This window comes from Narcine bancroftii, chromosome 4 (assembly GCF_036971445.1).
Source record: "Narcine bancroftii isolate sNarBan1 chromosome 4, sNarBan1.hap1, whole genome shotgun sequence".
NCBI lineage: Eukaryota > Metazoa > Chordata > Chondrichthyes > Torpediniformes > Narcinidae > Narcine > Narcine bancroftii.
Genome location: NC_091472.1, coordinates 115185744 through 115199605, shown reverse-complemented (window position 1 = coordinate 115199605; position 13862 = coordinate 115185744). Strand labels below are relative to the sequence as shown.

At 43.4% G+C, this 13862-nt stretch overlaps 1 protein-coding gene across 5 annotated transcripts in view; it reads right to left on the bottom strand.

Annotated features, from left to right (window-relative positions):
- Nucleotides 1–12792, bottom strand: part of sfswap (splicing factor SWAP) — a 165559-nt gene extending 152767 nt beyond the window's left edge. For 2 of the 5 annotated variants that reach the window (XM_069932489.1, XM_069932490.1), the window contains exons 1-4: nucleotides 12537–12792; nucleotides 9406–9572; nucleotides 8793–8924; nucleotides 3417–3499 (exon numbers count right to left, since the gene is read on the bottom strand). In XM_069932489.1, the coding sequence (XP_069788590.1) occupies nucleotides 3417–3499; nucleotides 8793–8924; nucleotides 9406–9572; nucleotides 12537–12739 (585 nt within the window). In that variant the 5' untranslated portion in view covers nucleotides 12740–12792. Of the gene's footprint in view, nucleotides 1–3416; nucleotides 3500–8792; nucleotides 8925–9405 lie in introns of all 5 variants that reach the window. The other 3 variants (XM_069932492.1, XM_069932493.1, XM_069932491.1) reach the window with 3 other exon arrangements.
- Nucleotides 12793–13862: the final 1070 nt, after the last annotated feature.

Genomic DNA, 13862 nt, shown 5'->3' with positions numbered 1-13862 from the left:
GCGGACTGCTGGAGGGGTACCAGGCATTGGAACCAGGATGTGAGGAGGTGCTGAGGACACTGAAGGGTCCTTGACCGTGTCGGAGGTTCAGATCTGGAGTTCGGTGCCAATGATTTGGACTGGACTCTGTGTGGCTGCGGAACCACTCGGTGACTCCAGGGGGACTCTCTTTTGCTTCTCTCCCTCTGACTGTAAGAGGTGCTTAAAAAATTCTCTTTAAAAAGAAATTTCACGTCCTATGATGCTGTTTTATTACTATGATAATAAATTTAATCTTGATTTCGAAAACATACTCATTTAGTTCCTCTGCTATCTCTTTGTTACTCATTATAATTTCTCCTGCATCATTTTCAATCAGCCCTATATCTACCCACGTCTCTTACTTTGCTTTTAAAAAAAAAATCAGTATCCTTTTGCCAACTTCCTTTCATAATTCATCTCATCTTTCCCAATGACTTCCTTGGTCTCTTTCTGTAAGTTTTTAAAAGTTTCCCAGTCCTCTGCTTTTACACCAATTTTTGCTTTTTATTTTAACCTTAACTTCTCCTGTTAGCCACATTTTTTCATTCATAATTTTATTTTTTCCTGGTATATATCTATCCTGTTTTTTCTTTATTTCTTGCTTCAGAATTATCATTCAATTCTGCTCTACCGTCCCCCCATCTAGCTTACTTTTCCAGTCAACGTGGGCCAGTTCCTCTCTCACAGCTCTGTAATTTCCTGTGTTCTACTAAAATATTGACACACCCGATATCAGCTTTTACTTTCCAAATTTGAAACTGAACTCGGTCAGGTTACAATCACTACTTCCTCATGATTCCACTACCTTTAATTCACTAATCAACTTGTCCAAAACCACAGATCCCCTGGTGGGTGTATCAACAAGCTGTTCCAAAAGGCCATCCCGTAGTCATTCTACAAACTCTCTCTCCTGTGATCCAGAACCTTCTGGACTTTCACATTAAAATTCCCCATAATTATTTTGACATTTTCCTTCTGACAAACCTTTTCTATTTCCAGCTGTAACTCGAAGTCCACTTCCCAGCTGCTGTTTGGGGGCCTGTATACAACTGCTAATAGGGTCTTTACTTTTGCCATTTCTTAACTCACCCTTAAGGGTTCTGCCACTTCTGTCTAGTGATTTAATATCATTGCCTATCATCAGGCCCACACCACCCCTTCTACCTACCTGCCTATCTTTTTTTTTATAATAAAACTTACAAAAAAATACACTAAAATACGACTGATACATTTTAACCCTCCAGCTCCCATTCCCTCCCATAATCCCCTCATACAGATCTTTATATATAGCTAAGGAGCCAAAAAATATATATAAATATACAAAAAATATGTACTGCTGTGGAGTGTATTACATCCTTAACTGCCTATCTTTTCTATACAATATGTACCCTTGAACATTCAGCTCCCAATCACATCCTCATTAAGCCAAGTCTCGGCGATGGCCACAATGTCATATCTTTTAAGCTGTAGTTGTAGAACAAGGCCATCTACTTGATTCCTCATGCTCTGTGCATTTAAGTACAGTAGTCCCTTAGACCAGTATCTGTAACCAATTTTGCTGTATTTCTAGGGTACAACAAATTATCCCATCTTTTCGCCTGCCTGTCCTTTTTGTCAAATTTGCTGCGCATTATTTTTGACTTTTTTCTATTTTCCTCTTTCTCAATCCTAACACTCTGGTCCCCCTTCTACCTTAATCTCTGCACTCACATTCTGATTCCCAACCCCCTGCCAAACTAGTTTAAACCCTCTAACAAACCTGCCATCCAGGATATTGATCCCCCTCCATTTCAGGAGCAGGCCCATCCTTTTTGTCGAGGTCAGACCTTCCCCTGAGGAGATCAGGCTTGCGTGTTCAATCATCTGCCATCCCTTCAACTGTTCCACTCGTGGCCCTGCGGCTCAGGTGCCCATACCCCACCACTCTAGTTTGGCTGATCATACAACCTCAGCCCCCTATTGCTCTCTCTCCATAACCCCTTGATCGCTTAGGCCACAAGGGCTACATTCAACTCCTTTTTGAATTGATTCAAAGAATAAAGTCTTTTGCTCGGGATTCCAACATCTGCAGCCTCTTGTGCCTCCATGACAGAACTAAAATAGTCTGCATAAGTGATAGACTATCCTCTTGTAAAAGTTACTTAGTACATTGAAGAAAATCAAGAAATACGAAGTGCACAATAGGTCAAAAATCTCCCTTGCTAAAAGATTCCCTTGTTTTTTCACGTCAATTCTTTCACCTTACAAAATGCCAAGTACAGTGTTTACATTCAAAACAGTTACACATGAGAAACACAAGAACACCATGGAGTAATAAAGAATCATTCAGCATTTGACTGTCAGATCTTTGCTAGAGATTAACAAATTACCAGTCCTGCAGCTCTGTACCTTTAACATGTTCCAAACATCCAAACTAGATGTATACGCCATGCTTTCTCTATCTCCAAGTCAATCTCCTAGTCGTTGCCGTCCATTGTTACCAATGCAAATACTATAGAAGTTCATGACCACTTGTTTTGTCTTGCATATCACATACCCACATGACACGTCAATGGGCAAATTTAAAGCAGTTGACAGGTTCTTGATTACTAAGGGCATCAAAGTTTTTGGGGAGGAAGCAGAAAAATGGGGTTGAAAGGAAGAATTGAATGACAAAATAGGCTCAGGTTGAATGGCCCAATTTTGCTCCTAGCCTTTATGTCTAATGCAGGACTAGATAGAGTGATTGCAAGGAGGATATTGGCTCAGCCAAATTCAATCCCACCTTCCAGTACTAGTTCCTTATCCTCTATGCCCTGCTCATTCAAATACATGTCCAGATATCCTTTAAATGTTGTTACTGTCTCTGCCCCCACCATTTTCTCTGGCAGCTCATTGCAGATACTGACTAGGCTTTGTAATGAGGAGGAAGTTCTTCACCCAGAGGATGGGGAATCTTTGGAATTCTCTATTCCATAACTCTGGAGGATTTGATAAATACATTCAAGAATCTTTGCTGGATATTAAGGGAATACAAGAATATGGAAAAAGTGGAAATGGGGCTGATGAATTTTGATGAACAGTGACGCAGACTCTACAGGTCAAAAGGCCCACTGCTACTCCTAATGTCCTTATAATTGCTCTCTTGGCAAAAACATAATTAAATGGTGCACAGAGAAATTGGGGCATAAGGAGTAATAGAACATTCTGTCTCCCTGGCCCAAACAGGCTCGATTACAGGCATCAGGGTGGGTATGAAAACATTTATAAATCATTGGGCTCATTTCCACTCTTAATTTTATAAAGTGCACAAATCATCAAAATTTGACATTCATTCCAAACCTGATTTTTTTGTAAAGAAAATCATGATTAAAAAAAGCTGAAGTCATTTTGAACTACCGCTTATAGATACTTACAACTTCTACATCAGAAGGGACAAGCAGCCCAGTAGGAGCAATGTATGGCTCTTCGTTCTCTTCTGTATTGTCATCACTCTCAACTGCCAAACAAAAGATAAAAATATGCTATCACTCATATATACAAAAATTTATATAGATGAGGCATTAAGTAAAAATTGCCTCTCACTGCGCTGTTAAATTAATGCAATACATTTTCATAAACTGGGTTTAGCTCAAATAAACATTCATGTGAAAATATTCCTCCTCCAGCACTAATTGGTCAACATGCATAGCCTTCATAGAAATCGCAACCACAGATTTAATCCACAGGCTATGATACAATAAATGAAAATGTACTTCATTCAAGATGTGCAAATCACCAGGACATGAAAAGTACTGGTAGAAATGAAATTTCTTGTGCTACTTGTTAAAATACATGTGGAGCAATCAGGTTAGACCCAAAAAAGTGGGCTACAGTGTGTTCAAACCTGCCAACTTCTGCATTTCACACACCATCCCCTCCTTTCCAAAATTCGCACGAGCTCTTTGTGCCACGACAGAACAAACTGACCACCAGGCCACAAAACTGAAACCATGAAGTGACAAGACTCAGCTGGTGGCTTTCAAGACCACAGCATCATCCCTCCCCACCCCCAGACTGACCTTACAGTCTTTTAACAGCCAAAAGATGGTTGAAGATGAAAAAAAAACGCTTTAACTGTCCAACTCAAGTTTTTAAATGTCTCTGATGAGCAGACATTTAAACTAGCTCAAAAGACTTAAAATAATTTTTAAAATAAATATAAGATTATGTAAAACCGTGGGCAGCACAGTTGGCATAGCGGTTAGCACAACATCTTTACAGTGCCAGCGATCAGGACCGGGGTTCTAATCTCGTGCTGGGTTTTCCCCAGGGGTTCCTATTTCCTTCTGTAGCATACACGCTATGCGAGTTTGGAGAATGGCACACACACCAAAGCCTTGGAAAACACAAGTGATTTATTGCTCTGGCTGTTGCGTTTATATGGGCCATTGGTGCTAATGTCAGGGCCCCACATCAGAGTGCCGGCTTTGAATCGACGACCCAGGTCCATTCAGTTACCACACTCGTCAGCCATTTTGCGGCCGGTCAGAGTCTCCGCATGCGGGGGTCACTACACGACTTACCCCCCACCAAACCGGCGACCGGGCCCTTATCCGTAGCCTTAGGTGACCTGCCCCTGCATCGCAGGGGAGGAGTGGAGACCGGCTCGTTACTGTCTAGATATGCCAGTTTCAGGCGGTCGACTGTAAATGTTCTCCTCTTTACCGCTGATGTCAAGGACAAAGGTGGAACCAATGTCCCCAACGACCTCGTAGGGTCCCTTGTGGGGACGTTGTAAGGGTGGTCTGTGTGCGCCCCTCCTCACGAATATGTACGCACAAGTCTTTAGGTCTTTTGGTTCACTATGCTTGGGCTGGCCGTGCGGTGGGGGTTGCCGCGGGACCAAGGACCCCAGTTTTCACCACAAGTTCTCGCCATGGGGTCTTCCGGGCATATATCGGGGGCCAGAAACTCCCCAGGGGTTATTAAAGGTGTGCCGTAGACTATCTATGCCACCGAGGCATTGAAGTCCTCCTTTGATGCGGTATGAATTCCCAACAGGACCCAGGATAGTTCGTCCACTCAGTTGGGACCCTTGAGCCGGGTCATCAAGGTTACCTTGAGGTGCCTGTGGAAGCACTCCATCAACCCGTTAGCCTATGGGTGATACACTGTGGTGTGGTGGAACTGCATCCCCAGAAAGTTAGTCAGCACTGCCCAGAGCCCGGAGGTGAATTTTGCCCCCTGACCTAGGTGAGGGGCTCTGGAACCCTGAAGAAGAGACACCCATGCGTCAATGAGTTCCCTGGCACAGGTTTCTGTGGTGGTGTCAGCCAGCTGGACCACCTCCAGCCACCTTGTGGAGCAGTCAACCATGGTCAAAAGGTATCTCACCCCACCAATAGGCTGCCGTTCCCACCAGAGTTCCCCATCTCCCTGCCGTGCAGAGGTCACCTGGGATGACTGCCACTGTCACCCCCAGGTCTGCAGTCACTGCGTTCGTCAGCCATTTTGCGGGCCGGTCCGTGTCTCCACACACATACTGCTACACCCCCATCATTCAAAAACGTACCGGGGAGTGGTTTAACTGGGTGTAAATTGGGCATCACAGACTCATGGGCTGAAAATGGCCTGTTTCCATTCTTTATGTCTAAATTTAAATTTTTTTAAATTCCTTACCTAAACTAACCTTTTCAATCATTTCTAATCTATGGAGCCAAGCTACTCATGCCAGCTCTGGTTGGTATAAAGCAGCAAAGTGCAAAAATCACACACATTGGCATCACAGATCTCCAGCTGGTCTGTATAATGCATCAAACACAAGCTGCCCCAAAGAGTCAATGTTGCTGACAATTCTGTACTCAAACCACTGGCAAAGTTTAAGTGCCTTTGTAACCAATATCTTCTTCTTTGGCTTGGCTTCGCGGACGAAGATTTATGGAGGGGTAATGTCCACGTCAGCTGCAGGCTCGTTTGTGGCTGACAAGTCTGACGCGGGACAGGCAAGCACGGTTGCCACAGTTGCAAAGGAAAATTGGTGGGTTGGGGTTGGGTGTTGGGTTTTTCCTCCTTTGTCTTTTGTCAGTGAGGTGGGCTCTGCGGTCTTCTTCAAAGGAGGTTGCTGCCCGCCGAACTGTGAGGCGCCAAGATGCATGGTTTGAGGCGATATCAGCCCACTGGCGGTGGTCAATGTGTCAATATAGCAACATGGAAAGAACAAATTGAAGTGCCCTCCAATTTCAACTCCTCTGACAACTAAAATCACAAAATAGAAATTTGAAGCTATTATATTGGATTATTTATACAACTGTTAATTACTCTTAAGAAATTATAGAATTCATTACTTCTGCAAGGAATAGTTTTGAAACTTTTTTTTCCAACAGATGCATTCTCTTCAGTTTAGAAGTATGCTTCCTGGATTGAAGTGTATTAGTTGCAAGGATAGGCTAGACAAATTTAGATAATTTTCACCGGAGGATCAGATTCTAAGGGAAGACTTGACAGAAATCGATAAAACTGGGAGACATAGAGAGGGTAGATAAAGACTTTATCCCTGAGTGGAAAGTCAAATATTGCAGGCCAGGTTTAGCTGCGAGAGTGTGTGTCTGAATATATATATATATATATATATATATATAGACACCCACACACTCAGAGCAGCAAGTCCCTGACACACTGCTATGGGTTGTAGAAGTAGGTGCAATGGCAATGATTAAAAGCCATTTTGGGCAGATACATGAAGGGGAAGGCAATAGAAGGACATTGGCTGCATGTAGGCAGGTTGAATTAGTTTAGATTGGCATCTTCGCTAGCATAGACATGGTAGGCCAAAGGCCCTGTTCCTGCTTTTGCAACAAACTATCAGCTTAACAGCTTTTTGTGAATATTTATACAGGTACACAATCCTTTATCTGGAACCCTTGGGGGACAGTGTGTTCCGAATTTCAATTTCAAAACGCCCACACAAATTGTGCTGCCGTATCCACCCCCACCCCCTCCCAGTTGCCTCCCCTGACCACCGGTTCCTCGGCCTCCTCCCCCGAACGCCCGGCAGTCACCCCCGACCGCTAGTCCCTTGGCCACCTCCCCCAACCGCTGGTCCCCACTTGCCGGATTTTGGAGCTTTCCGGATAAATGATCGGGTACCTGTATTTATTAATCAACAGTTAACTTGTCTTTGATAAACGAGCAGTCATTCAAATTGCCAGAAATGTGAACAAATATGTACAGGTGCTTAATCTTTTATCTGTGATCATCAGGACTGGACACCTGCTGTTATTTGGAATCTTCCGGATTTCTGAATCATTTTAATTTCCGTCCTTTTAAGCCATCCTGGAGTCATGCTGCGACACCCACCCCCCACCCCTTTCTGAGTCGCACTGCCGTCTGCCCCCCCCCCACCTGTCGAAGTTGCACTGCCGTCTCTCCCCCACCTCGCCTGTATTGCATTGCCGTCTTTCCCCCCCTTTACCTGCCCGAGTCCAAGTCGCACGACCGTCTTCCCCCCTCGCCCTGCTGAGTCACAGGGCCGTCTCTCCCTCTCACCCCTCGCCCAGCCGAGTCGCGTAGCCATCTCTTCCCCCCCCCCACCTCGCCCAGCCAAGTCGCACGGCCGTCTCTCCCCAACCCCAGCCTGGCCGAGTCGTGCGGCTGTCTCTCCACCCCTTCCCCCCCACCCCCAGCCCACCCGGCCGTCTCTCCTCCCTCGCCCAGCCAAGTCGTCAGTATAGGCGATTCGGAGGTGCTTATAAAATAGTGGAACTTGACAGGATACACAGGAGTTGTGCTCGGGTCACATCAGGTCACGTTTGCTGCCAAACTACATCTTTGATGAGCAGATGTCATCTACCACAAATAGTGCCGGTTTTTGGAGGTTGCCGGTTTTCAGAATTCAGGATAAAACGTTAGGCACCTGAACCATTAATCATCGATACTGTGTAATAGTCAACCCCCCGCCCCCTTTTTTTAAGCCCAAAAATCGTGTTTTCATACACCCAATGTAAAAATCAACACACTTTTTGGCCAAAAATCACGCGTTTTCAAATGACCCGTGTAAATTCAACCTCCCCTCCTTTTTTTTTTGGCGCTGACTACCCACCTATCTGAGCTCCTGATGCCATGAATGCGAATCCTTGCCCTGGCTGCCTGCCCATCAGAGCTCCCAATGCCCTGACCACAGATCCTCATCCTGGTCACCCTCCCAGCCACCTAAGCTCCCAAAGCCCTGGCCACAGACTCCCTCCTTGACCCCAGCCGCCCATCCGAGCTCCCCACACCCAGATCATGGACTCTCCAACCGGTCAGTCCCAGCCATCTGAGTTCCCGGTGCCTTGAACAGCACAGGTACTTACCACGGTCAGAAGTATAACCTGTGTAAAAGTCGACCCCGTAAATTTGACCCAAAAAATTTGACAATTACACAAGTTCATTCGATAATGAAGTGTGCAATGTCAAAACTTATTTTCTACCTCCATAAAGATAAGGTAAAAATCAAAGGTTTCTCAATAGTACACAAGCTTATCAGATTTACTATAATGATAAACAGTTACACATTTGTCACGTTCAATCTGTACCCAAAGCAGATGTTACTTAATGTATTTAGTATTGACAACATTTTATTTTTGTAACTAAATAATCAAATATTCTATATTTTAAACATTTTAAATGGTTTAGCATGGATGTGAATTTGTAGGACTTCAAAATTATTTGTGTATTAAACGTACTTTAGGGTCAATTACTAGGAATGTAAAAAAAATGAGAATTTACAATTGGAACTCAAAACTATGAAAAATCATTAATTCGATACTTACCATCTGTTTTTGCTAGCTCCTCCTCTTCTGTTGGCTGCGATGGATCATAGTAATCACTGTTATAAGCAAACCCAACTGCATTATAGATGCCATCCTCTGCTAAAGCCTCACTCAGGCGTCTGTATTCCTCCTCTTCATAGACGGGGATTTTGGAAAGGAAAGAAATGTATTAGATTTAAGTGGCACCAAAAGCCACTTTAGAATCTGACAAGAACTTAACAACAGTTAAATTCTAATATTCAATAACTGCATTACAGAATAAATTATTGAAAATATTTAAAATCCATCTATAATCTGATTTATTGCGAACTTGGAAAAAGCCTCAAAATATATCAGCAGATAAATCAGCTTTCCCATTGAAGAGAAAAACAAAAAAAGAATTCTTAGTTTCCATTCTGCCCTATAAGTTGCGAACAATTTTCTTTTGCAGGCTAATTTAACTACTCCTGAGATCCTTTTTGACAAGGAAGGATTCCTTTTTTCCAATCCCCAGGGTACTGTCAAATAAGGAATATCAAAAAAATGAGTGCATAGTCAAATTACAGACAGTTGTAAAATTTGCAGAAATTCACATAAATTTGGCTCAAAGGTAAAGTTGTTTCACAAAAAGTACCTTGCCTTGCCTCCTCCTCAAGCAAGTCCGTATGCAAGGCTAAATACCTCTCTTCATCGCAAAGAGCTTCAATCCTCGCCTCTTCCTCTGACAACTGGTAATCTCTGTTCCAAGTGTACTCAGCATCACATTCTGAGAGGTCGTGTAAGTGACCCCGGCAATCATACCTGCAAGGTGAAGACACTGGTCAACACGATAATAAAGAACTAATGACAAAAAAAAATCACATACTTACCACACTAGGCAACCTGAAAGTAACGTTTACAAAGGCAAAAATAACATTGTGAATGGCATAAAATTATGAAAATGAATATCTTATTTTATTATATATTTAAATTTAATATTTTTCTGTCCATATAAAACAATAGCAAGTAGTTTGAGAAGTTAACCGTGTTGTTCACCATATTGCATGGTTAACAAATTCTAAACAAGCGCCCGGTTTGCCAAATGCCAACACTTAAAAAAAAAAGAATCTTACCGTGAATGTTTCAGTCAATCACCCGCTCTGCTATCTGTCAAAGACATTCTTGCTTGAAAACATTTCATCTGAAAAAAGCAGTTTTAAGACGCACAAACCTGAGGACATAAATACCTATCAGCAAGAACCAAATGGGCCGAAAATGTCCTCACTTCATAATGCTCTGCGTTTTCCTGGAGGACGAGGAACAGGAAGAGGAGAGTGAGAGCTCTTCATCAGATGACAGTCTGTCCTTTGGAGGCAAAATCATGACTAGGCCTTTTTTTTAATCCTAGCCATTTTACTACCTGTCAAATTTACTGGGGAAAGAAGCTCTGGATTATGTGACAGAGAAAGACAGACATTCATATTACAGTGCACGAGGGCAAACAAAGAAAGATACATATATGGCATGCATGCTTACATTTGTCAAGCAGGTAAGTGACCCTAAATTCACAACAATATATTTTATTAAAAACATAAGCAAAATATTGTAAACAATCTGAAATAAAAACAGAGAATGCTGGAAACCACAGGTCAGAAAGCAGTGGAATTAAAAGAGAATTAACACTTCAGTGCTGTGATGTTTCTGCAGAACTGGAAAAAAATGTTAAAACAAGTTTTGAGGGGCAAAGAAAATAATAGAAACCCAGTTCTGGTGAAAGATCACTGACCTGAAACATCATTTCTGTTTTTGATTCAGAAGGTTTCTGAAGATCATGCCACACTCCAGGACTTGTACACACAATTCAGGCCGACATTCCCAATGAAGTACTGAGGGAGCGCTAAGCTGCACTTTCAGAGGTGCTATTAAATCAATCCCTACTCTCAAGTAACTGAAGCAACCCTTTGGCACTGTTTTGCAGACTAGGAGAATCCTCTATGGCTCCATAACCATTATTTATCCCTCAAAAAGCAACATATAATTGAATTCTTGGTAATTATCACATTATGGGAGATTGCCACGTGCATTGCTGCATTTCCTATAACTTGAAAAATAATTCATTGATTGAAGAACACAAAATTGTGCAGTTGTGAAGTGTATTATAAAAATACTAGACCTTTCAAAAATGAAAACGTCTATAGATAATGGTAATGACTTCATATGTATTCAAAATTTTAGACCAAAAGAGACAAGGAAAATTGCAAAAATAAAAATAAGAAATACATCTTTGATCTCCATAGTCTAATTGATAACATGACAGTTTATTTTTTGCACTACCAATTAGTGGTAATTTCGCCATACCCGGAGGAAAAATGAATCTCAGGGTTGTATGTACTCTGACAATAAATAAGAAAGGTTTCTAAAAGACTGAAAAAAAAGTTTAAGCTCCTGTAGTCCTTTTCACATCCATTTTAGAATACCCAAAACTATTTACATCCAATAAATATTTCTGAATGAGTCATTGTGACAAAGTGGAAAAAGCAGCAAACAACCTGCACACAGCAAACTCTCATAAACCTTGAAATCATAGAATCTAATTTCACTGATATTGATTGAAGGATAAATATTGGGCTGGATGAAATTTCACTGCTCTTCTTTAAACAGAGTATGGGATCTTCAATGCACAGAGAATAAAAGCATGGGGCATTTCTATATGAACCCTCTGTAAACACGAAGGTACCCCTATTTCACTGAAACCCAACTTCCACATAACCATATAACCATTTACCGAGCGGTTCACTGAACTTCAAAAAGTTATTTCAGGTCTTAAAATACAAGCCCTGTTCCTGTAAATGCTTAAATCAGCAAGTTATGTCCCAATGTCAAAATCATCAAAAGACTAAGAAAGTCTGTGAATTATTTAATATTTACAGAAACTAAAATTACACTGAATATTAAATCAAATAAAAATAAACTCAGACTTTTAAAACATATGTAATTGAATGAATGCAAGTTAACATTAAGCACTTTTAAATAAATTCAATCAACTTTAAAAACAGTTGGCGTAGCAGTTACCACAATGCCTTTACAGCGTCAGCAATCGGGTCCGGTGTTCGAATCCCACGCTGTCTGTAAGGTGTTTGTACATTCTCCCCGTGTCTGCGTGGGTTTTCTTTGGGGGTCTCCGGTTTCCGCACGCTCTTTGAATCGTACCGGGGGGGGGGGGGGGGGTTAGGTTAATTGCATATAAATTGGGTGGCGTGGACTTGTGGGCCGAAATGGCCTGTTACCGTGCAGTATGTCTTTAAATAAAACCATACCTGGAACTCTCACATCGCCTATACAGCTTCTCACTAAAAATGAATGGCGTCACTGAACTGACACCTGGATCATGTTCAATGCCCACATTTTCTGATGTGCTCCTAGGTAACTCCTGATGGCTGGCACTTCAACACTGGACCAGGAGTCAAGTCCAGCGTTGCAGTGTGTAGTGGTGCCAAGGACCTCTCAGGAAGTTCAGTACTTGCCTGTTCGAATGATGGGCTCTAACTTCTTCAAACAGTCAACCTGCACCCACCACCACCCCAATAAACACCTTGGACCCCCCTGACTGGCCTAAGTCCAACAGCCAATCCAAAATCTGGCATTCCAGACAGCGCGGCGCTCCCTCAACGTTGCAGCGCGGTGCCGGCCTGTACTCTGTGCTCTCTGGAGTGCGGCTGTCTCAGGGCTGCAGTGGCAGGTTCACATTACAATGAGCGCGGGCGGTGTGGAGGGGGATGCACCGACCTGTCGATCAGCAGCCCCGGGTCTCCCATCCATGGGATGAGGTGACGGCCCTGCTCCAGAAAACGCGCCCGGTCATCCTCGCGAAACAGCTTGCAGGCGTAGCCGAAAACCAGCAGCTCGGTCCCGGCGCCAGGGCCCTCCGCCCCCTCTTCGTGCTTGCGCTTGCGGTGGCTGGTATAGGCGTGCGCCCGGGCCTGGGCCATTGTCCAACGCTTCTGTCTGCAGGCCGACAAAATGGCGTCACCTCTCCCGGACACCGACTTCCGGCGCCGCACTTTCCACACGTCGCAAAATCTCGAACAACCGCGTGCACACGCCAAACAACGAGATGATTACCAATTTTATTTAGTTCAAATTTTTACTTTTCCTCATCTCATTCTGACTTCCTATCTTAGAAAAGCGAGTGACGAATCTGCGCCTAGAATCTGGTGTCGGGAGGTTCCGCCTAAAGTTGCCACTTGGGCTGATTTTATGGCCAATCTGTCTAGTTTCAGAGATTCGCTGCAAATAAAATCGGTTGAGGGTTTGGGGCTAATTCTAAGGGTGTGTGCGTTCTTGAGCGGTATATGATGAAGCTGTTATGTTTTTTACACCCCCGCTACATTCCTGGAAAGTATTGCCGGTTTCCCGGATCGCATGCTGTGTAAAAAGGTCGGATCGGGAATCCGGGTGTTACTCCCGTTCCGATATTTCACCTCCTAGACCCCGGGTAAATTTCTCAAAACACCTGCAGTCGAAAGTTAACTGCAGGAATCCTGTGAACAATGGACAATGAACAGCACGTCTCTATGGGTATGGCTTCAAGTCCCGCCTCCTTAATTACCGCCCTTCTGGTATGCTGTCTAAACTCGCGTAAGGAAACGGAGATTTTGAGCTTTGGGCGTTCGTGTGTGCACAACCAATGCCAAGATATTGGACGTTCTTCAGACCTGTAAAATCATGCAAATGCCATCTCAAAAAACAAATGACGTCAAAACATTTGAGTCAATAAAAGTCAGATGGGCGGGTAGCTGAGGTGAGGAGCGCGACCACGAAAGTAGCAAGGTTGAGTCAGTGTCACAAGAGTGTATGGTATATGCTACTCTCACATAATGCTGCAATTGCCCAAAATCGTGCTAGACTAGCATGCCGCACATTGCAACTGAAGCCACTTTCAGATGGCCACAATGCCCGACTGTAAAGCGGCTTTCTGAAACCGGAAAAGCGGGCCAGGAAGTTTACTTGCCTCAAAGGTGTAACTATCCTGCTTGCAGTATCGGTTGTTGCAGCTAAAAGTGGCCCGGGCTGCCAGGGGCCATCGTCAGCAATCGACTCTGGGTGCAATTT